General features: G+C 55.0%; 1 protein-coding gene across 3 annotated transcripts; it reads right to left on the reverse strand.

The window, feature by feature from the left end:
• Window positions 1-26,599, reverse strand: SLC45A3 (solute carrier family 45 member 3). Of its 3 annotated transcripts, none has more exons than XM_012459326.2 (5): window positions 26,535-26,599; window positions 9,409-9,810; window positions 7,438-8,223; window positions 6,495-6,760; window positions 1-2,114 (listed from the first exon to the last, which is right to left on the reverse strand). In XM_012459326.2, exons 2-5 carry the CDS (start codon window positions 9,578-9,580, stop codon window positions 1,677-1,679), a joined length of 1,662 nt encoding a protein of 553 aa, XP_012314749.2. In that variant the 5' UTR covers window positions 9,581-9,810; window positions 26,535-26,599; the 3' UTR covers window positions 1-1,676. The 3 variants fall into 3 exon arrangements, with proteins under 3 accessions (XP_012314749.2, XP_012314751.2, XP_012314750.2); XM_012459328.2 differs by lacking the exon at window positions 26,535-26,599 and adding an exon at window positions 15,338-15,375; XM_012459327.2 differs by lacking the exon at window positions 26,535-26,599 and adding an exon at window positions 14,961-15,035.

The following is a 26,599-nucleotide window of genomic DNA, read 5'->3' on the forward strand; positions in this document are numbered from 1 at the left end:
AACATGTAAGAAAGCCTTTAATTTTATCACCATAAACATTATACTCTGATTGCTCACATACAGTATAAAATATTTACTCCGCTAAATAAATAAGACGATATTATTGCAAACGGCACTTAAATCCCCTGAGAGATAAGACCTCCTTAGCTCAGGCAGGGGGTGGTCCTGAGTTTCTGTGTGAGATTCCCCAGATATACTCTGGGGTCTGAGATGGACAAAGGCTTGGGAAACCACACTTTGTGCTTCTGGTCCTGCAATAGCTCCCAACAGGGTTGTGGAGCTAGTGGGGAAAGTTGGGGGTGGGGGAAATTTCGGGTAGTGCCTTCATCAGCCTAGTCCCAGGCCAGGCGCGGTGGCTCACACCTATAATCTCAGCACTTTGGGAGGCTGAGGTGGGCGGATAATGAGGTCAGGAGTTCGAGACCAGCCTGGCCAACATAGTGAAATCCCGTCTCTACTAAAAATATAATATTAGCCAGGCATGGTGGCGAGCACCTGTAGTCCCAGCTACTCGGGAGGCTGAGGCAGGAGAATCACTTGAACCTGGGAGGTGGAGGTTGTGGTGAGCTCAGATCACACCACTGCACTCCAGCCTGGACAACAGAGCAAGACTCTGTCTCAAAAAAAAAAAAAAAAAAAAAAAAAAATCAGCCCAGTCCTAGAAAGAGTAGAGGGGAGAGGAAGTAGGGGAACCAGGCTGGGTGGAGAGAAGAGGGATGGTTAGGGAAGCTGCTGAGACCCGAAGCCCCACCTCCACCTCCCTTCAATACCCTAACCTTGGGTAACAGCATTTGGAGTATCAGCTGGAACAGTAGAATTTCCAAGGTCCTGGGTTAGGCATTTTTGGAGGCCAGACCCCAGAAGATTCTGGCAACGATCAGCCCAATGCCCAGCTATCTCAGGGGCCCTGATTGCTGGGGATCCCACCCTACCCAAATCTTAGACACCAACACAGAAAAGCGAGCGATGGATTCCCTTCTACTTCGTTAAATAAATAAGTTAAATATTTAAATGGCTGTGTCCCTATGATGGCAACAGAGGGACCAATAGGCCAAGGTGAGAGTTGTTGTGTGTGGTGAATCAGCAAAAAGGCAGTGCTGTGGACTGAGGGGACACGGTTCTTGTGCACTGACCCTCAGGACTCTTCCCCTGCGAATAACTTTCATACTTGCAAATCCCATGGAGGAGTGTTTCATCCTAGAAACTCCCACGCAAGAGCTACATTAAATGAACCTGCAAGTTAAGGGGGCTTGGAGGTGGGAAACCAGGTGGCTGAGTTTATTCAGCTCCCGAAACCCTTCTCTAGGTATGTCTCAACCAGGAGGCTAGCTGTTAACCCTGAGCCTGGGTAATCCATCTGCAGAGTCCCCGCATTCCAGTGCATGGAGTGAATCAAATGCCCTGCCCTTCTGGCCTCCCTGTAGAAGTCCAGACTGAAACCCACTTGGAAGGTCTCCAGTCTGGCAGCCCTAGAGACTGGGAAGAGAAGAAGGAAGCCCCAGCCCCCAGCTGTGCAGCTACACACCTCAGCGCCACAGGGTGGCAGCAGAGAGCCACACTACTTTGGCAGCAACAGAAACTGGTGGCCAGCCCAGCAGCCCCTGGATGGGGCTAACAGGAGTGGGGAGCTGGGACCCAGTGAGGCAGGCCCTCCACCCCAATGTGCTGGAAGTATTCTACACTGAGTATTTGGCCAAGTCGCTCTTGTCAAATACTACCTGTGTAGCAAAGTAAATGGCGACCAGACCCAGGCCTGCAGCAGACACCATATAGGCAGTGACAGACTGGCTGAGCTGGACGATGGAGCCCATGAACAGGGACGGGGCCACCTGGGACAGCAGGAAGGCACTATCCAGGATGGCAAGGTCCAGGCAGATGCCCCGGCCTGGAACCACCCTGGCCTCGGCGGGCTCAGCCACCACCACGCGCACAGAGACGTCACAGGCAGAGGCCCCGCAGAGCGAGGGTGAAGGTGGGAGCAGACTACTGCCTCCAGCACCCACGTGTCCATTGGGGAAGGGAGCTCCAGGCTTCGGGCCTGGCAGGAAGCTGGTCATCAGGCTGTCCTCACTGCCGGCGCCTCCAGTGTCCCCTCGGTATTTGGGCAGGAACACCTAAGTAGAAGGGTGAAGAAAAGGGGAAGGGGACAGGTATGTACCCAGCACTAGGACCCCCTAGATGTGAGAACAGACCCTCGCCTCCATCCCAGGGGCCAGAAATACACAGGCAATGGGACTTCATGAGAATCAGGAGCAGGAGAGAAGATGGAGACCCTACTTGGTCTGGGTCTAGCCAGGACCCTTCCTCAGGAATGGGAGAAGGGTAACGGGGCAGGGCAGGGACGAGTCTGAACCCTGAAGTCTAGGTCTCCTCTAGTCTCTTAGAACAGGTAAGAGGCAGACAAACCCCATACCGCAGGTCAGAAAGAGAACAGAGCTCCAAGGTAAGGAAAAGACACAGGGAGAATGAAGACGGTGGGAAGAGAGACGCACAGAATAGAGGAAGAAGAGCCACAGCAGGGCCCTGAGGGCCCACACCCCACACAGGCTCTCCTAAACTTCTTCCTTCCTGTCTGCCCTCGGCTTCGACATCGGAATCCTCATTACCCTGTGCATAGAAGCTCTGCCTCTCTGGGGTCCCAGATGCCACTGAAGTCGCTGCCCTGCCATGAGGTCCCTGTCCCCAGCCTCGGGGCAGGGAGAATCCAGTAGACCCCAAGCAGGAGAAATGCCCCTCTTCCCACCTCCCCCGGCCCCAGCTGTGCTAATGTTGAAGGCTTCTCACTTCCTTCCTGCTGTCTGCCTTACATCAGGGTGACTGGTTGAGCACCATCCCCTTAGCCCCTGCCCTCGGTGGCCCAGAGCCTCCTATTTAAGGACAAGGCCAGGACTTATCCAACACTATCCCCAGGCCAGAAGAGTTGGGTTGGCTGCATTTGCGAGCTAGGAGCCATGGCAGCGCTCAAACCTGGTACCAGGGAAGCCCGCGGCTCACCGTGCAGCGCAACAAGTGGGCAAAGGAACAGGAGACGGCATGCAGTGCCGAGCCCGCCATCAGCTGCTGTTAGGAAGGGGCCTCCCAGGACCTCTCCCTGTCTGCCACCCCAGGAATGTGCGTGAGGCTGGAGTCTGGAGTGATTCCGAGGACAGACACACTCCTCCATCTGGAGAACATGGCTAGCTCCAGAATGTTCCCTGGCACAACCAGCACGCACTCTGGCCTGGCTGCTGATGCCAGCCCCCTGTCCCCAGCCCAGGCAATCAGAAGAATAGAGGCTGAAGGTTATCAGTGGGATAACAGGAGTCTCAGGAACCAGGCGCCCCCAACCAAAACCTGAGCCCCTCCCCTCCAGGCCTCCCACCCTACTCAGTTAACCAGCCTCCCACCCTACTCAGTTAACCAGCCTCCCAGCTGCCTACTCAGTTAACCAGCCTCCCAGCTACCTACTCAGTTAACCAGCCTCCCAGCTACCTACTCAGTTAACCAGCCTCCCAGCTACCTACTCCGTTAACCAGCCTCCCAGCTGCCTACTCAGTTAACCAGCCTCCCAGCTACCTACTCAGTTAACCAGCCTCCCAGCTGCCTACTCAGTTAACCAGCCTCCCAGCTGCCTACTCAGTTAACCAGCCTCCCAGCTGCCTACTCAGTTAACCAGCCTCCCACCCTACTCAGTTAACCAGCCTCCCAGCTGCCTACCCAGTTAACCAGCCTCCCACCCTACTCAGTTAACCAGCCTCCCATCCTACTCAGTTAACCAGCCTCCCAGCTGCCTACTCAGTTAACCAGCCTCCCAGCTACCTACTCAGTTAACCAGCCTCCCAGCTGCCTACTCAGTTAACCAGCCTCCCACCCTACTCAGTTAACCAGCCTCCCAGCTGCCTACTCAGTTAACCAGCCTCCCACCCTACTCAGTTAACCAGCCTCCCAGCTACCTACTCAGTTAACCAGCCTCCCACCCTACTCAGTTAACCAGCCTCCCACCCTACTCAGTTAACCAGCCTCCCATCCTACTCAGTTAACCAGCCTCCCAGCTACCTACTCAGTTAACCAGCCTCCCATCCTACTCAGTTAACCAGCCTCCCAGCTGCCTACTCAGTTAACCAGCCTCCCACCCTACTCAGTTAACCAGCCTCCCAGCTGCCTACTCAGTTAACCAGACTCCCAGCTACCTACTCAGTTAACCAGCCTCCCACCCTACTCAGTTAACCAGCCTCCCAGCTACCTACTCAGTTAACCAGCCTCCCACCCTACTCAGTTAACCAGCCTCCCATCCTACTCAGTTAACCAGCCTCCCACCCTACTCAGTTAGCCAGCCTCCCAGCTGCCTACTCAGTTAACCAGCCTCCCAGCTGCCTACTCAGTTAACCAGCCTCCCACCCTACTCAGTTAACCAGCCTCCCAGCTACCTACTCAGTTAACCAGCCTCCCAGCTACCTACTCAGTTAACCAGCCTCCCAGCTACCTACTCCGTTAACCAGCCTCCCAGCTGCCTACTCAGTTAACCAGCCTCCCAGCTACCTACTCAGTTAACCAGCCTCCCAGCTGCCTACTCAGTTAACCAGCCTCCCAGCTGCCTACTCAGTTAACCAGCCTCCCAGCTGCCTACTCAGTTAACCAGCCTCCCACCCTACTCAGTTAACCAGCCTCCCAGCTGCCTACCCAGTTAACCAGCCTCCCACCCTACTCAGTTAACCAGCCTCCCATCCTACTCAGTTAACCAGCCTCCCAGCTGCCTACTCAGTTAACCAGCCTCCCAGCTACCTACTCAGTTAACCAGCCTCCCACCCTACTCAGTTAACCAGCCTCCCACCCTACTCAGTTAACCAGCCTCCCATCCTACTCAGTTAACCAGCCTCCCAGCTACCTACTCAGTTAACCAGCCTCCCACCCTACTCAGTTAACCAGCCTCCCAGCTACCTACTCAGTTAACCAGCCTCCCATCCTACTCAGTTAACCAGCCTCCCACCCTACTCAGTTAACCAGCCTCCCAGCTGCCTACTCAGTTAACCAGCCTCCCACCCTACTCAGTTAACCAGCCTCCCAGCTGCCTACTCAGTTAACCAGCCTCCCACCCTACTCAGTTAACCAGCCTCCCATCCTACTCAGTTAACCAGCCTCCCAGCTACCTACTCAGTTAACCAGCCTCCTACCCTACTCAGTTAACCAGCCTCCCAGCTGCCTACTCAGTTAACCAGCCTCCCACCCTACTCAGTTAACCAGCCTCCCAGCTGCCTACTCAGTTAACCAGCCTCCCAGCTACCTACTCAGTTAACCAGCCTCCCACCCTACTCAGTTAACCAGCCTCCCAGCTACCTACTCAGTTAACCAGCCTCCCACCCTACTCAGTTAACCAGCCTCCCAGCTACCTACTCAGTTAACCAGCCTCCCACCCTACTCAGTTAACCAGCCTCCCAGCTGCCTACTCAGTTAACCAGCCTCCCACCCTACTCAGTTAACCAGCCTCCCACCCTACTCAGTTAACCAGCCTCCCAGCTGCCTACTCAGTTAACCAGCCTCCCACCCTACTCAGTTAACCAGCCTCCCACCCTACTCAGTTAACCAGCCTCCCAGCTACCTACTCAGTTAACCAGCCTCCCATCCTATTCAGTTAACCAGCCTCCCAGCTGCGAACTTATCTACTTCTCAAGTGCTATGAGGCGCAGGGGCAGGTCTTCCCCACAGTCTGGGAGCTCTGTGGGAGCAGGCCTGCATCTCCTCCTCCCTTGGGACACCCCAACTTCATGCCCCTCAAGGCAGAGTCCAGCCCCCAGGGTTGTAGCTCAGTGAGGTCAGTGAAGGGGACTAGGGTGACCACACTGCCTGGGTTAGGGGGCTTCCCAAGGAAGGGGGCACCTGGGGATTAGTGTGGGGCCGACCAAGAAGGAGGTCCCCACAGCTTACACAGCGTCCAAGTGAGTGGGTTAGGTGTACATCTGGGGAAGTGGAAGAGGATGGAGGCAAAGGAGAGAGGCAGGAAAAGAAAAGGGAATTAGACAGAAAAGAAAAATAAGCCAGAAAGAAAGGGGGCAGGAAGGAGCCTGCCCCATCTCAGAGCAGGACACAGGCTAAGCCAGGTTGCCACTCCCTGAAAAAAGAGGTGTTGCTAAGGCCGGACCAGTCCCACTCCCATCTGCTGAGGCTGCATGGGCCAGGGGTCACCTGATCCAGCCCCTGCCTCTTCATGGAACAGCCAGACTAGAAGCCGAGGGCTCCTGCTGGCCTGTCTCGGGATTCCCAGTGACGGATTTTGCATTTCCTGCAATCATCCATTCAAGTGCTTCATAGTCCTGACCCCAGGAAGTCATTCCCAGAATCTAATCTACACTCTTCTTCTGCAGCCCAAGCCTCTGGCCCTGGCACTAGGATAAGCTTCCTCTCTGATCCAAAGAAGCCTTCTCCAAAGTCACTTGCCAATACCAGGCTCTGGGCTAGGCGGCCTCCCAAAAACGCAGACCACTCCTCCACCCTGACTCCGCCCACCAGCCAGTGAGTACCTGCTTCTCCCGGTGGTAGAGGGAGGCCAGTGTGTAGGGCAGGATCTGCAGGGCTGAGAAGGTGAACCCGGTGAGGGCAGCTGAAGCCGTCACCACGGCCACACTGTGGGACAGGCATGTGGCACCGGCAGCCACAGGGAAAGCTGCCACACTGGCCAGATAGACTGCGCGGGTGCCAAATCGCTGCACCAGCCGGTCCATGACCAGAGAGAAGACCAGGGAGATGGCGCACTGCAGGAAGAGCCCCAGACTGCCCATCCGAACACCTGGAGAGGGAGAGAGGCTATCAGCGCCTGGGAGGGAAGGGCACGTGCAGTCTCGGGGGAGATGAGAATGCGGGGCCACAGGCACCTGCTGGAGGAGACCTGCTGTGGACCAGCCCTGCTCCCCAGTGCCCTTCCCCTTTCTACCTGTAGCAGTGGGAGGCTAGGTTCTTCCACTGACCCTCAGAGGATGTGGCCAAAGCCACTTGCTGAAGGCAGAGGAAGCGGTCTAAAGGTTTACTGGGAGTCTCAGCTGTGGGGACAGGAGGGCGAGAGGCAACACAAAGGTAGCTGGGAATAGGCTTCGAGATGCTTCTAGGACGTTTGAACCGGAAGGCGCTGGTGACATTACGTGGAACATCATTGGGGGAGCAGAGGGCACACTGGCTGCAGCCAGGCAGATCTGAAATCCAGCCTTGACTCCTCCACTCCCTCTAGACTTTGAACAAGCTCCACCTTTCCTTCTGCCAAATTCGGGCAATGACTCTGATCAAACTCCTAGAGCCGCTGGAGGCCCTCCTGAAACTGCGGGCAGAGCTCTTCCACACCCATGAGGAGCTGTGTATGCAGATGGGGTCCATCCCTGCTTTCCTGATGGAGAGGTCGGGGCCAGGATGGAGAAGAACCAGCCCAGACACAGCTCCGAGCGTCCTCTCTGGTACCAGCCTCTGCAGCCTTACCTTCATCATAGTGTCTCCGGGCCTCAGTGCCCGGCTCAGCTCGGGGCACGCCCTGGTACAGCCCCTCACCCACGAAATCTGTGTAAAACAGCGTGAAGGTCATGAGTGCCATCCAGCTGCACAGCTCAGCCATGAAGAGCCGGCGCAGGGTGCGGGGCATGCGGCAGCACAGCTGGTGCAGACGGGGAAGCAGGGCGCCCAGGTTCCGGAAAGCCAGGTGCGCCCGGCACGGACAGCAGCGGGGCGGCAGGGAGGGGGCTGACAGCGTTTCTGCGGGCTCAGCTGGGCCCAGCGCCGCCTCCTCTGCCACCAGCAGTGTGGCTGCTACGCAGGTAATGAAGATGAGGGTGAGCAGGCCAAAGAGACACTCCTCCTGGGTGCCCAGGTAGGGGGCCAGGGCACTGGTGTCCCAGTCAATGGCAGGCAGGAGGTAGCCCAGGCAGCCTCCAAGACTGATCATGAAGGCATAGACGGAGTAGGCCTGGCGACAGTGGTCCGGGTCCCGGAAGAGGTCAGAGAGCAGGGCCTCCAGTGGGGTGAAGCACACCTGGCCGCAGAAGTCTAGCAGCCCCACGCCCAGGATGAGCAGTGCCAACTCCAGGGGCCTGGGATCCGGGCACAGCAGCCCTGCCAGCCAGCCGGCCCTTGGGATGAGAAAGAGGCTCAGCAGGATGCCCAAGGACAGCGCCCAGATGAAGGGCCGCCGCCGGCCATAGCGTCCGCGCCAGTGGTCACTGGCTGAGCCGAGGAGCGGGACAGAGACCAGGCCCAGCACTGGACCGATGCCTGCAAGAAGGGGAAGCAGTAAGAGTCAATGGCTGGGACTACTAAAGGGCAAGGGGAAGGAGAACTAGGCTCTGTGAGAAGCTTGGAAATGCCATTCTGTACTAGACACTGCGCTGCATCTTCACAGGGGTGCTGTAATTCACTCCTCCTAACGTGGGTATTACGGATGCCCCCATTTTCTTTCTTTCTTTCTTTCTTTTTTTTTTTTGAGGCAGAGTTTCACTCTCGTTGCCCAGGCTGGAGTGCAATGGTGAGATCTTGGCTCACTGCAACCTCCGCCTCCTGGGTTCAAGCGATTCTCCTGCCTCAGCCTCCTGAGTGGCTGGGACTACAGATGCCTGCCACTACGCCTGGCTAATTTTCTATTTTTAGTAGAGACAGGGTTTCTCTATGTTGGTCAGGCTGGTCTCGAACTCCCGACCTCGGGTGATCCGCCCGCCTAGGCCTCCCAAAGTGCCATGATTACAGGCGTGAGCCACTGCACCCGGCCAGATGCCCCCATTTTCAGATGGACAGACTGAGGCATGGAGCAACTAAGAAGTGATACTTACACAGAGGCACAGAACTAGGGAGGGTAAGAGACAGCATTTCAACAGGCAGTGTGACTCCAGAGCCTGCAGTCCTCACAGGGACCCCTCTCCCTGGGGGTGAGGGGTTGTCACACAATGGTGGCTACTTGCCTTCTGTGGCTTTTGTAGAATTTATCTGCAGAGTCAGGAGCCCACCCCTTGTCCTAGGCATAAGAGCAAGCCCTGGCTGGGAGACCTTGATGGAGACCCAGCTCTACTGTTCAGCTACTATTTGGCCTTGGCTAAGGCTTACCTAACCTCTTAAAAGCCTCTGCTTCCCTCTTTGTAAAAAGGACTACCTCAAATGGTGGCTGTAAGCATTACGTGAGGTAATAGATTATAAAAGGGCTAGCCAAAGGTGAGGAGCATTTCTCCAGTGTCTCCCATGAGTCAGCCACTGAGGACCAGGCAGCCACAGGCGACTGGGGTATGTCCTTGGTATTCTCTTCTTTCTCTTGGTGTGCCCCTTCAGCCCAGGGTCATCCTCCTGCCCAGCACTGCCTACCCAGCAGACCACCTCTCCCTCCAAGCAGCTCCCGGGGGAGAGGCACTCCTGTCCTGCATCCCAGGTGGCACACATCTGGAGCAGGAAGGAAGGAAGGCCGTAGTGACTCACCCAGCACCATGGTCATGAACTTCTCCTCCACGCCCACTTCCAGCAGCAGAGGCGGCACATAGGTGATGCCTGCGGCCAAACACACCTCCAGGCCAAAGGTTAGCAGGTTGACCAGCAGGAGCTGGGCTTTCCGGTGCCGCAGCAGGCGGCTCACCCACAGCCTCTGGACCATGGTGGGCTAGGCGGGTAGGGCTTAGGGGGCCGTTCAAGCCCTCCAGAACTGCTTCGTCTCAGCTCTGCTCCAGAAGCCGCGGCCTCTCCTCCTCGCCGCCGCCAATTGCCTAGGAGTCAGCCAGATGCCCATTTCCGCCAGCCCTTTGGTGCCGGTCCAGCTTCTCAGCCCATGCTTGACAGCTGCTGCTGTGGGGTACCTCAGCGGGGACACATCTCATCACTCAGCTCCTAGAAGGGTGGGGCAATCACAAGCACATTGGGTGTGAAGTCCTGGGAGCCAGGTCTCCAGGATTTGCTCTAAATTGTCTGGATCCTGATCATTCACAGGCTGGCGATTGGGCCTCCACCAAGGTGCCACCCCCTGCTGCCCAGCCAGGAAATGCATGTTAATATTAGCCTAAGGCTGACATAATTAATAAGGCAAATATGATTTTTTAAGCCTCAGCACACTCCAGAGCCAGACAGGTATTGGTTATTCTCTGTTTCTGAAAAATCTACAATTGCCTTTGCCTGCTAGTATTGGACGGGGGCAGAAATCAAACCAACTGAATTTTTAGTTGCGCAGGCCCAGCTATCGAGGTGCCCCTGGAGACCCTGTGCCAGGCCTGGACGTTTGCTTTTCTCTTTCTACTCCCCAAACCTGGGCTGTTCAACTCCCTCTTGTTAAGAGTAACACATCTTATTCCGCACCGCCTGGCCAGGAGCCAGACTGCACCACAACACCTACCCGCAAAGACCAGGATGAAGGGAAAAGGGAGGAGAGGCTGTGTTGCACTGGGTCGAGTTTTAGAGAAGGCTCCCTTGAGATTCTCCCTGAGTTCAGCGTTCATGAGGAAGAAACAAGCCCACACATGGCTGTCCAGCTGTCATGGGAGAGTGGAGCCGTCCCCAGATTCCAGCTCACAGGGGCATGAAACCACACCACCTGGCAACACCTGTAACGATACCAGTGACCCCCCCGAGCTGGCAGGATGCCCAGCCACTTCCAGGGCAGCTCCTTAAATGGCAGAGAAAGGAATTTTTCTATGCTCCTTAAATTTTCAGCAGAGAAGCCTCACACCCTTTCCTACTAGCTCTGCCTCCTGTGCAGAGAGAACCATCCTGTACCTGCCCCACCAAGCAAGTGGCCTCCAAGTCTTGCTTCCTGACAGTACACCCAGTGCAGTCTCCTCTGCTTAGAAGTGACTGAAAAGCCGGGATCGATGGTGCATGCCTGTAATCCCAGCACTTTGAGAGGCGGAGGTGGGCAGATCACCTGAGTTCAGGAGTTCAAGACCAGCCTGGCCAACATAATGAAACCTTGTCTCTACTAAAAATACAAAAATTAGCTGGGCATGGTGGCAGGCTAAATCCTAAAATCCTAAAATCCCAGCTACTTGGGAGGCTGAGACAGGAGAACTGCTTCAACCTGGGAGGCGGAGGTTGTAGTGAGCTGAGATCGTGCCGCTACACTCCAGCCTTGTCAACAGAGCAGGACTCCATCTCAGAAAAAAAAAAAAAAAAAAAAGAAGTGACTACAAAAGGGGGAACCAGGTCAGGCATCAAGAGTAGGTACTACAGAGGGTGAGCCTTGGGGAGGAAAGGCAGGAGGCTCCTTATCGGTTATCCATCCCAAAACAGAGGAAGGGGACAGAGCTTCCTGGCACTCACGGCTGGAGCACCTTCCTTCTCCTCCCCAATTCAGTCCCATAAATGCTACTGAAGGGCAGCTACTCTGGTACAAGGACCACAGTGGCTGACCACAGTGGCCTGGCTTGTCTCCTCCACCAGAAGCCACCCACAGCCCCCACTCATGCCCTCCTCCAATCTCAGCACCTCATACTAAAAGGCGCTTCAACTTCTCTTTTCACATAATACTAAGCCCCATGGGGCCTTGCATGTTACAAAGCATGTTGTGGTGCTCTGAGCTGTGCCACAGAGAAATCAGACAGGGCTGGGTGTGGTGGCTCACACCTGTACTCCCAGGGCTTCAAGAGGCCAAGGCAGGAGGATCGCTTGAGCCCATGAGTTTGAGACCAGCCTGGGCAACACAGCGAAACCCCGTCTCTACAGAAAAATTAAAAAATATTAGCCAGGCATGGTAGTATGCACCTGTGGTCTCAGCTACTCAAGAGGCTGAGGTGGGAGGATTGCTTGAGTCTGGGAGGTCGAGGCTGCAGTAAGCAGTGATCGTACCACTGTCCTCCAGGTCTGGGTGACAGAGGGGGACACTGCCTAAAAAAAAAATTAAACGGTTGTCAGTCCTGGGTACGGTCTGTTCACTCCATCACCACCTTCAGGGGCTCTGCAGCTGGCAGATCATGAAGGAAGGGAATTGAGATAAGGCTGGGCAACCAGAAGCCTCCTCCCCTAAATCCTGCTCAGATTCCCGCTTTGGGATGGGGCACAGGGCCTCCTATGGAGGTGGCATGAGGAGGCCTGTAAAATACTGCCCCATACTATCTCCAAAAGGAAGGTGGAAGGCCAGCCGCCAGTCTTAGCTGAGCTGTCGTAGGTTCAACTTGAGCCCCTCATTGTGCCCCCAAGAAGGAAAGCAGGAGACAGCACAGAGACCAGGAGGTGGTGCCGCCCAGCCTAAAGGGAGGGGCTCTGCGGCCAAGGGATTCCAGCCCCTTCCACTCCCCACTCTTGTTCTGGGAGGGCCATGAATGCTAGCCTGCTCCGGGCTTTCAGGAGACCAGGTCCTCCCTGAGCAAACAGAGACTTTGTTAGACCCAGCCTCGCCCATAACCTGCACCCATTCTCCAAGTCCCGGCTGCTCCCTATTTTTTAAAATAAATTTCAGGCCAGGCACAGTGGCTCACACTGGTAATCCCAGCACTTTGGGAGGCTGGAGTGGGAGGATGGCTTGAGGCCAGGAGCTTAAGAGCAGCCTGGGCAACATAGCAAGACCTTCTTTCTACAAAAATAAAAATAAATAGGCCAGGTACAGTGGCTCGTGCTTGTAATCCCAGCACTTTGAGAGGCTGAGGTGGCCAGATTACCCGAGGTCAGGAGGTTCGAGACCAGCCTGGCCAACATGGCGAAACCCTATCTCTACCAAAAATATAAAAATTAGCTGGACATGGTGCTGTGTGCCTGTAATCCAGATACTCGGGAGACTGAGGCAGGAGAACTGTTTGAACCCGGGAGATGGAGGTTGCAGTGAGCTGACATCACGCCTCTCCACTCCAGCCTGGGTGACAGAACAAGATTCCATCTCAAAAAATAAATAAAATAAAATAAAAAATAAAAGTAGCTGGGCATGGCGACATGCACCTATAATCCCAGCTCCTCAGGAGGCTGAGGTGGGAGGCTCTCCTGAGCCCAGGCGTTCCAGGCTGCAAATGAGCTATGATCATGCAACTGTTCTCCAGCCTGGGGAACAGAGTGAAACCTGGTGTCTAAAAAATTGAAAAAACAAAAATAAACCGCAGCTCTCCAGCAACCATTAATCACCCCACCTGCCTTACCCCTCCCTTAATCCAGTTCCCAGGCCCCCCAGGAATGAGCAGGATCCTTCTTAGCCCACATGGGAAAAAAGACACAAAGGGGTAGGGAGGAGTGCCCCCATCCTCCTACAGCCCAGGTAGCTCATCAGTAGCCTTCCCATTCTTGGGGTGCCTTTCTCCAATGCCCCCCACCCCTACCTAGAGATTCTTTACCTGGTAACTAGGGCTTGGGCCAGGTGGGGAAAGGAGTTGACTAGGAAGGCAGCAGTTCCAAGCACCCCCCTATTCTTTGGTTGCAGGGCCCATCCTCCCTCTTTTGAGCTCTGCTCTGCCCAGGGGGTCCAGAGTACTCTTGCCACCTCCAGACTTGACTCTGCCCAGCCCAGAATTGCCTGAGGAGTTCCAACCCCATAAGCACACGTTACCTCCAAAGCCCCCTTTTCTTATCCTTGCATCCGTTCCAGTGCCCCAGTCCCTATTACTTCATCCCTACTCCAGGGTCCTCGGGCTAAGAACACCACAGAGGACTCTCGAGCACTAAGTCCAGCTGCTCGCCATCCCCTCCAGGGCCTTCTTCCCTGGAGCACAAACAGAGGAGCCCAGGCTCTCTCAGTTCTCAGGCTCAGGGAGGTCAGAGAACAAGAAGCCTTTCAGTACCACTTTCCCGGCCACCACTCCCATCGGCAGCCCTAGGGCAAGCTTCTTGCCAAAGCATGCAAGTGACAGATCAGTGTTGGAACCCCGCCTCCTGCCCCAAGTCTGGGGAACTCCCGCGTCCTCCTGAGGACAGGGTCCAATTCTCCCCTACACCCTCCAGTCCTGGAGATGCTTCTGACGAAAATCCTCCTGCCCCACTACTCCTGGAACACTTTGTCTGGCAAAGACAAGATCAACCAGAAGAGCCAGCCTCACAGCATTCACCTGGCAAGGAGTGGGCAGAAGAGGAGGGAAGTGGAGGGGCTGACCTCTCAGGAAGGCAAGGAACAGGAGGCAGTCTTCTAGGACAAGTCCCTCTCAAGTTCCAACTATCTCCCCTCCTCTCTGGACCCAGCGATGGCAAGACAGCAGGAAAGCTGGAGAATACCCAAGGCCTCTGGGAACCTTTGTGGAGCTCTGCCCCAGGCCACCCTTCCTCATCCTTGGGGGAACAGAATCAAAACCCAGACAGGCCAAGGGCCCTGAGCAAGGTCAGTGAACCTGGATCCTCACTGCCCCTCTCCAGGTACTGGGAGTACATGCCTCTATGCATCCCGATATGTGGCACCCCCAGGGCCCCGGCAAGAAAAGGAACAGGGAAATGTTTACCTAATGAATGAATGGCTGAAAGCAAGGGGAGGCAGTAGAAGCAAAGGTGAGGGCTTAGGTCCTCCTCTTCCCACGTGCTCCCCACACACCAAGGACTTTCCAGGCCCAACTCCAGAGGGAGCAACTCCTACGGGCTCAAAGGTGGTGAGTGGCCCAGATAAACCCTCCTGGATTGGAAAGCCCCCATTCAGACCGGACCCTGCGCAGGGAGTCTGGGGGAAATGAAACTGAGCAACAGGAACAAACTTGGCCTGAACTTTGTCCAAAATACAGAAGACAGAGTGGCAGAGGAGGAGGAAAGCCGACCCGAGCCCACTCCCTGGTAGCTCCCTCAGGGAAGGGAGGGTCAGAGGGGGACGTATAAAGAGGCCTTTGAGGACTTTCAAAGGGGCTCCTGCCACCCAGCATGGCTGAGGTGGAGCTGGGGGAGCAGAGCTGGGGGAGCAGATTCCCTGTGCAGACAGACAGAGGCCAGTGGAAGCCCAGGCTGGGGTGGCCCCCGCCCCGGGCCTGTGTCAGGCAGCAATTCTAAGGCCTCTTTATACAGGCTAGCGTCAAACCCCACCCAGGCACATCAAACGGCTGCAGCCCCCTCCCTGACCCCGCAGGCTGGGCGACCCTGCGTCTTCCCTGCACACTCACAAAGACCCGCTGCTTTCTCCCAGGCTCCTCAGAAGCAGCTCCGGTCCCCTTCACAGCCACCCTGCAGCCCTCCCCGCAGAAGGGGAAACTGGGGGCTGGCAAGGCACGAGGAATAATGACTCAGCTGAGGCAAGCGGGTAGGGTCACCCTGGGCCAACCTCCCGGACACACACCCCACCAAGGCTGCCCTGCCCCAGATCGGTGCGATGGCTGGGAAGGGGGCGACCCCAACGCCTTGCTCCAAACTGAGCTCTCCAGGGTCCTCTAGCTTGGGGGCAGGGAGTGGACCTCTCGGGTCTGGGGGTTCCCCATATCACATCCCCATTACCCACCCCCCCACTAGCCCCAGTCCGAGGGGACCAAGGCTGTCACCTTACCTAATGAAACCTGGCACACTGCACTCCCCACATAAGCCCCACCCTCACAGCAGCTCCATGGCGCCTTGGGGGCACCCCAGCCAGGAGACCTGGAAGTGGGCGTTCTAGTGAGGCAATGAGCTCCCTATCACGACAGATCCCCTTTGTGAGGGGTGCTGTGTGCCTGGGCTGCTGGGGAGATGGCAGGAGGTACACAGCGTTAGACAGCCATGGCTTTGGTGACTCCCAACCCAATCAGTCTTTGATTCTCCGGGACCAAATATTTCCAAAGCAGTGAGGGTCTCTGCTCTCTCCAACCCTGCCCTAGAAAAAAAAAAAAACGGTGATTTTCAGAAAGAGAGGAGGCCCACGATCTTGCAGGGCTCCCAGGGGCACCTGAGGACCCCACTCAGAAGGAAGCCTCCCCACCTCAGGGACTCCCAAGAAAGAATAAGGGCTGGCAGTGGGAAGGGGGACCCCAGCTGCACCCCGGACTTGCTCCCTGGTGCCTGCCTCCCCCAGGGCCCGGAGGCCAGGGATTTAGAGTTCGCCCTGCTGAGCTGCCTTTTCTTCAGCGGGACTGGAAGCCTTCTGCTTAGCAGCTTGTCAGAGAGGGTGAGGGGGCTGCAGGCCGGGACACAAAGGGGGATTAGGGAGAAACCTCTCGGCCTGCAGAGTAATCCATCAAACTCTCTCGGGCTGCCAGCGCCGGCCCCTTCCCACTCAATTCCCTTTCCAGCTGCTGCTGGCCCCCACCCCCTCCGGCTCCTGAGCCCGTCACATCGGGCAGCAAAGAGAATCCCAGGCCCTAGGGGGGCAGAGGGGGCACACCACAGACACTGGGAAAAGGGCAACGGCTCCCTCCCCCCCACCCCCAATGTGTGAAAACCCAACAGGTGGCAGTGGCGTGGTGGAGAGTGGCTTTTGTTGCCCTGTCTGAGAGCCCCAGTCCAGCTTTGGAAAGGAAACGAATGCCAGAGGAGACTGGGAGAAGGGGAGGGGAAGGGACAGAGGGGATGGGACAGAGGGGAAGGGACAGAGGGGATGGGACAGAGGGGAAGGGACAGAGGGGAAGGGACAGAGGGGAAGGGACAGAGAGGATGGGACAGAGGGGAAGGGACAGAGGGGATGGGACAGAGGGGAAGGGACAGAGGGGATGGGACAGAGGGGATGGGACAGAGGGGAAGGGACAGAGGGGAAGGGACAGAGGGGAAGGGACAGAGGGGATGGGACAGAGGGGAAGGGACAGAGGGGAAAGGACAGAGGGGATGGGACAGAGGGGATGGGACAGAGGGGAAGGGACAGAGGGGATGGGACAGAGGGGATGGGACAGAGGGGAAGGGACAGAGGGGATGGGACAGAGGGGAAGGGACAGAGGGGATGGGACAGAGGGGAAGGGACAGAGGGGAAGGGACAGAGGGGATGGGACAGAGGGGAAGGGACAGAGGGGATGGGACAGAGGGGCAGTCCCTGAAACCAGCACTGCTTTCCCCTCCCTTCTCCTACTCAGGGACAGGGATTCTGGGGCTGGCCTGACCCTCACCTTGGCCAGTCAGTCCTGGACAGCCTAAGCTGGGGCAGAAGCATGGGGACCCTCCCAGGGGTCACCTGGCAATCCCATGGTGACAGTCAATACGGCACACATTCTGACTCTAGGCACCTGGGCCTCCCAACCACACTGAGAACAGCTGCAACCCAAGGTCACACTGGGCATGCCCTCCAAGCCGGGACCAGCAGCGGTCTTCAACCTGGAGCTCTCTTTCACCTTCTGAGTCCTGACGTCCCCAAACCCTGGCAGACTCTGCAGGGTCACCGGGTTTGGGAGTCTGCCTGACCTGGGTTTACATGCCAGCTCCACCGTGTATTATAACTGCATAAGCCTGTAACTTGACCCTTGACCTCCCTAAGACTCAGTTTCCTCATCGACAATGAACAACAGCAGGCCGGGTATGGTGACTCACACCTGTAATCCCAGCACTTTGGGAGGCTGAGGAGGACGAATCGCCTGAGGTCAGAAAGTTCGACACCAACTTAGCCAAAATGGTGAAACCCCCATCTCTACTAAAAATACAAAAATTAGCCAGGCCCAGGCATAGTGGTGCACGCCTGTAATCCCAGTTACTACTCGGGAGGATGAGGCATGAGAATCACCTGAAACCAGGAGGTCGAGGTTGCAGTGAACAGAGATGGTGCCACTGCACTCCAGCCTGGGCAACAAGATGACTCTGTCTCAAAAACAAACAAAAAACACAAGACAGAAAACAGGAAAAAAAATGCACAACAGCAGCCAACATTGAGGTTATAATACATGCCAGGCACTCTGCCACGAGTCTTAGTCTTCCAATGACGCGACGAGGTGGGTACGATTAGTATACCCATTCTACAGGCACGGAAACTTAGATTAATACCACCAACTTTGCCGGGCGAGGTGGCTCACGCCTGTAATCCCAGCACTTTCGGAGGCCAAGGCAGGTGGATCACAAGGTCAAGAGATCGAGACCACCATGGCCAACATGGTGAAACCCCATCTCTACTAAAAATACAAAAATTAGCTGGGCATGGTGGCAGGCACCTGTAAGCCCAGCTACTCAGGAGGCTGAGACAGGAGAACTGCTTGAACCCAGGAGGCGGAGGTTGCAGTGAGCCGAGATCGTGCCACTGCACTCCAGCCTGGCAACAGACCGAGACTCCATCTCAAAACAAACAAACAAAAAAACACCAACTTCATAGATGTAGAAGGTGCTTTAGATACAGGATATGAAAGTTCCTGGTGGCCACTTCTTCGGTCGCCTCCTCTGGGAGGAAGGGCTTTCTCATTCCCAAACAGGAGCAGCCGTGGTCAGGGGAGACCAGCTATACTTTCTTCTCGGTTTTCAAATTCCCCTCTCGTCCACGTGCCTCCCCCACCACACTAGCGCCTCTTTCAGCCCATAGCAGCAAGAGGAATGCCAAGAATGTAACTGCCTCCCCAGGTGCTGGCCCCAACAGGTGAGGAGAGGTCACTGCAACAGACCTGCCTGCCGGAGGAAGGCTGAGCCGGGAGGTGGAAGGTGGAAGGTGGGACAAAGATCCCATAGTTAAGAGACAGTGTGATTTCCACCCACAGGGAAAATGAACACAGTGGCCGATCCCTACTAACTGCCTCAGAGGCGTCTGGCATGTGTAGGTACTTGATATACTGTACCTTCTCTCTAATAACTCATACACTCCAAATCCAAGGGAAGTATTTAATATTCATATTCAAGGATGAGCAGCTCAGAACATAACATGCCAAGGTTGCACAAATAAAAAGTGGTTGAGCAGACAATTCAAACTATTGGAAAATGCCGAAAGGTGCTCTGAACTGGGAGCCAGGAGAGAGCAGTCCTGTTTCAACAACCTGTTTTTATAGCTGAGTAGCCTAGACAAGCCATCTCACCTCTCTGGAACTCAGTTTCTGCACCTGTAAAATGAGAGCTCATCTGGATAATGCCAAAGCTTCTTTCCATCTGTGCAGCCAGGCGATCTCACATGCATCCCCCACCCCTTAGGTGCTTTTTCACAGGCAGGTACCCCCAAGGGCTCACTGACGAGGCTACATGGCATTGAGGAAGGCATTCTTGTTCATAATAGGAATACAAAATCCCTACTTTGTATTTGGACTTTCATGGCCTCCCACAAATGAGTCAAAGGGAAGCAGGTGGAGACGTGTGCCCCAGCTGCACTTACCCCATCCTTATCTGCCCAAACACTCTCACGTACCAACAGAGGGCCAAGGGTCAGCGGTCACCTGAAACTGAGCCAAGTAACCAGGACATCTGGGGGCAGAACTGCCCTCTTCCCTAGTCCTTCCCAGAGTTGGACTCTGTTCCTGGCAGAAATTAGTAACTGAATTCTCTCCTTGGGCCACAATAAATGCTTCCCTACAAGGCGGGGCAGTACCAAGAAATTCCTTGGTCCGAGGTAGGGGAAGAAGAACATGGGAGGGGAAGAGGGAGCTTGGCACAGTGTCCAGGCCACTCGGAAGTTCCCTCCCCACATCCTGCCTTTTCCGACAGCCCCTGCAAAGAGAAGCCTGAATGGCCTTCCTCCTACTGAACTTGAACCCTGCCAGTCAGCCAGCCAGACAGCTCTCCCCAACCACGTACAGCCAATCCTGGTCTTCCCCTTTAGCCTGGCCTCTCTTAGGAGGTGAGGTATACAGGAAAGAGGCCGGGAGACTGAGGATCTGGGCAGACCTACAGATGAGCAGCGCCCTGGACCTAAAGTCAGACCATGGTGCTGGTTCCAGCCCTGCCATGTCCCTCCTCGAGGGTTTCAAATACAGTGGCCAGTAAGCCTTTATTAGACCTGAGTCCTAGAGGCTATGATCTGTCACATTTATAACCAGAGGGCTCCAAATTAGACTCAGTTCTCTGCAAGTGTGTTCTCAAAAACACTTACTCCGTGGTGAGCCAGGAAAGAGTGGGGCCCCAAAGAAACTCATTTTCAGAATTAAGGATCCCAAGCTTGCTGACACGTGGAAGTATACCTCAGTACAGACGATCTAACCTCCCCTAAGGGAATGTCAAACAGCACTGAAACCCACCCACCCACCCAACACCACAGAGCCTCAATTGTGCGTAAACCCGCCGTGAAGGTGCCGGGGACACGGAAACAACTGATCGCAGCTCCCTTTGGCAAAAGGGATAAAATGCAATAAAATGCAATCGGTGTGCAACGAGGTAGCACAAGTGTGAAGACATAAATCCATGGCGGGGGCGGGGGACTGAAGGTGGGGGCACACGCACAGGGCTTCCTACAGGGAACGGCCATGTTGCTTAGCCTTGAAGGATAAGCAGGCAGGTACTACACAATGTAGGAGCATGGGTAGGAAGGATCCCTGTTCCTCCCCATCATAAGGGTCAGAACTGATACCTCTATAAGAAAAGCATAACTCCAGGCCGGGCACAGTGGCTCGTGCCTGTGATACCAGCACTTTGGGAGGACAAGGCGGGTGGATCACTTGAGGTCAGGAGTTCGAGACCAGTCTGGCCAGTATAGTAAAACCCTGTCTCTACTAAAAACACAAAAAAATTAGCTGGGCGTGGTGGCACGTGTCTGTAATCCCAGCTATTCAGGAGGCTGAGGCATGAGAATCACTTGAACCTGGGAGGCAGAGGTCGCAGTGAGCCGAGATTGCACCACTGCACTACAGCCTGGGCAACAGAGCAAGATGCCATCTCAAAATCGACACTGTCTCCAAAAAAAAGAGAAAGAAAAGCATACAAATTTATTTGATCACAGTTTTATATGACACGAGAGCCTTTAGAAATGAAAACCCAAAGACCCAGGATAAAGTTTTTTTTTTTTTTTTTTTTTTTTGAGACTAGGTCTTGTTCTGTTGCCCAGGCTGGAGTGCAGTGGCGCAATCTCAGCTCGCTGCAACCTCCGCCTCCCAGATTTGAATGATTGTCCTGCCTCAGCCTCCTGAGTAGCTGGGACTATAGGCGTGTGTCACCACACCCAACTAATTTTTATATTTTTAGTAGAGACAGGGTTTCATCATGTTGGCCAGGCTGGTCTTGAACTCCTGACCTCAGGTGATCCACCCGCCTCAGCCACCCAAAGTGCTGGGATCACAGGCATGAGCCACCGCGCCCAGCCTAAGTATCCACTTTTATGCTTCGGTTTGAGGAAGCACAAACAGGATGCAGAAACGTGATCAGACAACAAGGGTATGAGCTAATAGACTGAGTGGTGAAACCCAGCAAGGCCTGTCCAGATTCTTCTCGGCCTCTCTGTGGCAGGATTTCTTCCTCCCAGGAATGGGGTAGGACCCCTCTGCAATGAGGGCCTTATGACCGACTATCACACAAGATAGGTCAGATAATTTCTTTATGGCCAGTTCTTACACAGAAAGGCAGGAGAAGGAGTAATATTTTTAGATTATATGGCTGGCTTTGGGGAGAAGGGTTCTAGTTTCTATGACCTGCCTTGGAAAAGGGGGATTCGTTTTGGCCTGCCTCGGGAAAGGATGAGGGATGAGGGATGAGGGACAGGAGGTGAGACAGAAACTTTGCCTGAGGCCTTCACTTTGGGGTAGTGAAGTACCCCAAAAGGCTCATTTTCTGAGCCCCAACAGCAGAAAAGGGTATACGTCTGTAAAGGCCGGCCCTTGGAGCCTGGGACTTCTCATCACTCCCACCCCTCCTTTTGGCCTGTCCCCAGTGAGGCACGCTGGAAAGAATAGCAGACTCAAAATCATGACACTTGTTTTTGATCTCAGATCCGGGCTGGCTATCTGTGTGTCCCTAGATGATTCAGCACACCTCCGTGGGCCCCCAAATAAGGGAATTCACCAGCACTGGGCTTGTTTTCGCTTCCAACTTCCCCTTCCTGGACTGCCTCTCCCTCCACCTGAGCCCTGCCCAGCTCGAATCTCACACCTCCTCCACAGCTCCTCTACACGCCCCTGGAAACTGAGCCGTCAAGTATGCCCTTTGCTCTAACCAGGCAGCCCCACGGTCCTCAGAGTCTCGGATTTGCAGTCTTTCCCCCACTGTCATCCTCCTCACGAGTGCTTCAGCTCCTGGAAAGCGGGGAGCACAGGCCCTGAGAAGAGTAGGTGCCCAGCAGAAGGCCTATGGATAAGGCTGAATCAGGATTCCTGGCGGATGTGATTTCACCTGTACGCCTGGGATACAGGCAGGGCAACGCTCAAGCTACCTGGGTGCTCTATTCTCTAGGGACAGGGACCAGGAGTGGGAATCTAAATTGCCACATCCCTAGAGATGGGCCAGGCACTCTTAGCTTGAACACTATTTACCAACTCAAAGTATACTTGAGATTAGCGAGCCCAGGGGGCAGGGGGGCACACAGCGACCACAGAGGAAAGACAGGAACTGCTGTTGTTGGCTGGCTGCTCCTGAGGGTATCCTCTCTGGCTGGGCATCCTGTCTATCCTGGATGTGGTGACCAGGGGTCCGTGGACTACGGCACCAGGAGGTGGCCTCCAAACCCCTTCTTGTTGGCTGGTCCCAGCTCCCTAGAAAGTGATCTCCAGAAGTAACAAAGAAGGGGAAAGGAACAAACGTTTATGGAACACCTGGCATGTGCAGGCACTTGGCTGAATATGCACATCATGTTTAATCCTCACCATGACCATGCAAGGTGAATCTTATCTCCATTTTACAGGCAATGAAGTCAAGGCTAATAGGGGAAGCAGGCCCATCAGAAGCAAGAGAGTCCATAAGTCAGTCAGGGCCAGTGGCAATACTGTGGATTGCTTCCCATGGAGGAGAAAACACAGGCCATGTAGTTAAAAAAGGGATTAAACAGGAAGTTCTGGCCAGCGATCAGGACCATCCCGTGATGGCTCTGTCACCAGCTGCCCCCCTCCCCAGCCCAAGCAGGGACACTTAATACACTGGACAAAGCTCAACACTCCAGCTCTATTGCTGGGAGTCGAGTGGCATCAGTGTTCAAGACACTGGGCCTGGTACCAACTGGTCCAGTCTCCACCCCTACTGCCCAGCAAACAGGGCCACTAACTGTTCAAGGAAAGCTAGGCTGGGTTTTTTTTTCTGGACCATCAAAGAATAGTGCAAAATACCCTAAGGGTTGGGAGGGAGGACAGCGCAGAATCCCAACTTCAGGGTACCCTCCCTATACAGTTTTCCTAAAAATAACAACAAATAACGTTTTGCACAGAAGGCTCTTAATTTCTCAGAATTTTCTCTGAATTCATATTCATGGTACCCTTTTCCAGCCTGAGAGGTACACTGGGAAGGCAGGGATTTCTGCACTAATTAAATACAAGTCACACAGTAGCAGAGTACAGGAGAGACATGGTCATCCAATCCTGGTGTGATCTTTGCACAGGACCACAAGTTCAACTGCAGATGTGCCCTTCGTAGCTTACATGTAGTTATCTATGATCTAATTCCCTTGCTAAGAAACTCTGGTTTCTAAGTGTAAGCCACAATGATTGGCTCTATTGTCACCAAATAACAGCAGCTGACATTTATCAAGCTCTTTTTACAAGCAGCTGCTGTGCTCAGAGCTTTACCTACATCAGCTTATTTAATCCTGGCAATACTCCGAGATAGGTACTATTATCCTCATTTTACAGAGGAGGAAGTTGAAACAGTTTAAATAACTTGCGCAAGAGGAAATCAGATTCAAATCATTTTGCCAAAGCCCAATCTCTTAACTATTCATACGAACTCCCCAAAGTCCAGGAGACCTTGCTACCAAAGAAATAAGGTCTAGAGCAGGTTTTTATTTTCTGTTTTTTAAGAGCAACACCCAAGAAGAGGGTCCCAGGCTAGGCACTGCTGTCCATTCGGTCACAAATGATCAATATAATATATAGTTGGTACTAACATTTACTGAGCACTTATTATGTGTCAGACACACAGTTTAGTACTCTATATACAATATTTAATAAAGCTATAATTTTTAGACTTTATATATAATGTAATTATATGTTTATAAACTTTATATCTGTCATAATCTACTTAACAAAGCTATATAGTAGGTATTATCATCCCCATTTTTCAGCCAGGGATACTGAGGCTTGGACGAGGTTAAGTAACTTGCCAAGCTAGTGGAGCCAGCTAGTGAAGCAAGTGAAGCAGCCAATATAGAAACTGTCTTTCTGGCTGAATCTGGTGGCTCACGCCTGTAATCCCAGCACTTTGGGAAGCCGAGGCAGGAGGATCACCTGAGGTCATGAGTTCAAGACCAGCCTACCCAACATGGCAAAACACCATATTTACTAAAAATACAAAACTTTAGCCATGGTGGTGGGTGCCTGTAATCCCAGCTACTTGGGAGGCTGAGACAGGAGAATCGCTTGAACCTGGGAGGTAGAGGTTGCATTGAGCTAAGATCACGCCATTGCACTACAGCCTGGGCAACAAAAGTGAAACTCCATCTCAAAAAAAAAAAAAAAAAAAAGACAAGAAACTGTCTTTCTGAGAATCTGGGTGTTTATCCATTATGTTATCAGGCTGTGATGTCCAGATTATAGTACTTAAAGTTAACTTTACTTTGAGTCTTCAGACCAGTATTGCCGGGGGGCTGAGAGTTCCAGTTTGGGTAAGGGGAGAGCTGGAGGGAGGCCTCCACTATCCCTCCACCACCCAGTGGCCTGGAAGGGGGTCAGGAGACCATCAGGGATTGTTGTCTACTCCTCCTCCTCCTTCAAGGTTATTTAGGGAGCCAGGAGGGACGGGGAAGTTCACCACACACTCCATGAATAGATGGGAAAACTCCCCCTAACACACACGCACTAAATTAGGGTCTGTCTGTCCACAGCTGTACATTCATCCACAGCTGTATTTTTATCTTCAAACTCATTCTGCTGACTCAAGCTTCATTTTCTGAACACTTTCAGAACAACAGAGTCCTGGCTCCATGACAGGCCTGGTGGGAGGAGATAAGGGAGGAATGACGGAATGGGACCGATCCAACAGAAGGGCCTGCGACCTCAAATGACGTCCCACTTATCCTCTAGAATATGCTGCTGTATGGGCTTCCTCAGGCTTCCCGTCTAGCCTGGACCTCCCGGGCCCTCCTGGCTCCCTGAATAACCTTGAAGGAGGAGGAGACCCTCACCTCCCAGGTCTTAGGTGGGGAAGGAGAGAGTTCTGCAAATGGCAAACAGGTGCGACGTGGTGGTACCTGGGCATCTGGCGCAGCTTCTCAGAGCTCTGGGCCTAGGCACGCCTGCTGGAGAGCCCCAGAGACCTGCCACTCCCACTCCCACCCCACAGGCCAGGCTGTTCCCCAGGCCTCGGGCAGATGAGTCCACACCAAGGCTGTCTCTGGCCTGAAAGGAGATCTGCTAAGTGGATCGGGAAAGGTAGCCCGAAGCCCCTAGGACCTCAACCCCACCCCTAAGCAAAGGTTCCAGGAGCCCAGCAAGGGTCACTCTCGGCCCTGGTCAATTGGCAATGCCCGGCTGCAGACTCCAGGGCAGCAACACAGCAGCTGGGCTATTCTTAGTCCCTGCTCCACCGGGATCGGGTCTGTGTAACAGCTGAAGGGCGAGTCCTCACCAGGTACCTACCATGCCAAACCTCTCCCTACCCCCAACTCTGGCCCCTAGGAAAAAGAGGAGGTCGAGGAACATGCCCTGGGGTGGGAAAAAGCTGAACAGATCAAGAGTGTCTGTCAGGATCATGGCAGCTGATTCAGAGGTCAAGGGCAAGAGCAACGGACAGGACTGCAGTGCCTGCGGGGAGCGGGAGACTACAGGAAGGCCTGACTCGCACTCGGGAGAAAGTCTGCGGGTCCCTGGGGCTCTCCAGCAGGCGTGCCTAGGCCCAGAGCTCTGAGAAGCTGCGCCAGATGCCCAGGTACCACCACATCACACCTGTTTGCCGTTTGCAGAACTCTCTGCTTCCCCACCTAAGACCTGGGAAGCGAGGAGAAAACAGCGGCCTTTCTCCCTCCCCAGAGGGGTAAACTGAGACTGAAAAGGGCACACAGTCACACTCACACACACACACACACTCACACACACACTCACACACACACTCACATACACACAGTCCAGCCCCAACCGTGTGCCCAGAGCCTCGCCCCAGGTCTAAATTCCGAGAAGGCTCAGTCTCCTTTCCCTCCCTTAATAACTCTCTCTTCCTCGAGAAACCCGGGCCGGGCCAGAGCACTTCGCGAAGCCACGGCCGTCTTCCCCCGTCCCGGCTCCCCCAAGTCCCGGACTGTGCGCGCCGCAGTGACTCATCCTGCCCCTTTCCGGTGAAGCCCAGACAAGGGAAGAAAATAAACGCAACTTTTCAAAGAAAAGTCTGACGCGGGAGGCTGCAACAGGAGCGAGCGGCCGGTCCGCCAGCCGTCGGCCGGGCCCGGCCCGGGGCTCCCGGGAGGGGCCGCTCCCCGCCCACCCCGCCGCCCCGCCGCCCCGCCGCCCCGCCGCCCCGCCGCCCCGCCGCCCCGCCGCCCCGCCGCCCCGCACCTCCTGCCTGCCCGCCCTCCGCAGAAGAAAGCACCGCTCAGTGGGGACTCGTGCAGGCGCCGGGCACTCGGCACCCGCCCCGGCAGAGCGCGTGGGACGCGCCCTCCTCTGGGATTCGCGCGGGGCTCGGCGCGCAGCGCACCGGACGGCCACGGCGCGGCCCCATCCCGCGGGGCGCAAAACACGCGACACCGCGGAGCTCGGCCGCGCACTGCTCCTCCCTTTCCCGCGCCGGGACCGTCACCCCTGGGAGAGGAGGGGACGCGCTCCTACCTGGCCGAGGCGCGCGGCTGTCACCCGCGGCCAGCGCGTGCAGGCTGATCACCCCCCCGCTTCCT

The sequence above is a fragment of the Aotus nancymaae genome, unplaced genomic scaffold, assembly GCF_030222135.1.
Source record: "Aotus nancymaae isolate 86718 unplaced genomic scaffold, 86718_ANA_hifiasm-v0.15.2.pri h1tg000039l, whole genome shotgun sequence".
Taxonomy (NCBI): domain Eukaryota; kingdom Metazoa; phylum Chordata; class Mammalia; order Primates; family Aotidae; genus Aotus; species Aotus nancymaae.

Bases quoted from the DNA above. Each gene is read 5' to 3' on its own strand.
- SLC45A3 (XM_012459326.2), bottom strand. From the start codon at position 9,580: ATGGTCCAGAGGCTGTGGGTGAGCCGCCTGCTGCGGCACCGGAAAGCC. The intron at 6,761-7,437 runs GTAAGGCTGCAG...CTCCCTCTCCAG, and splicing joins CCGGAGACACTATGATGAAG to GTGTTCGGATGGGCAGTCTG. The intron at 2,115-6,494 runs GTACTCACTGGC...CCTTCTACTTAG, and splicing joins TCTACCACCGGGAGAAGCAG to GTGTTCCTGCCCAAATACCG.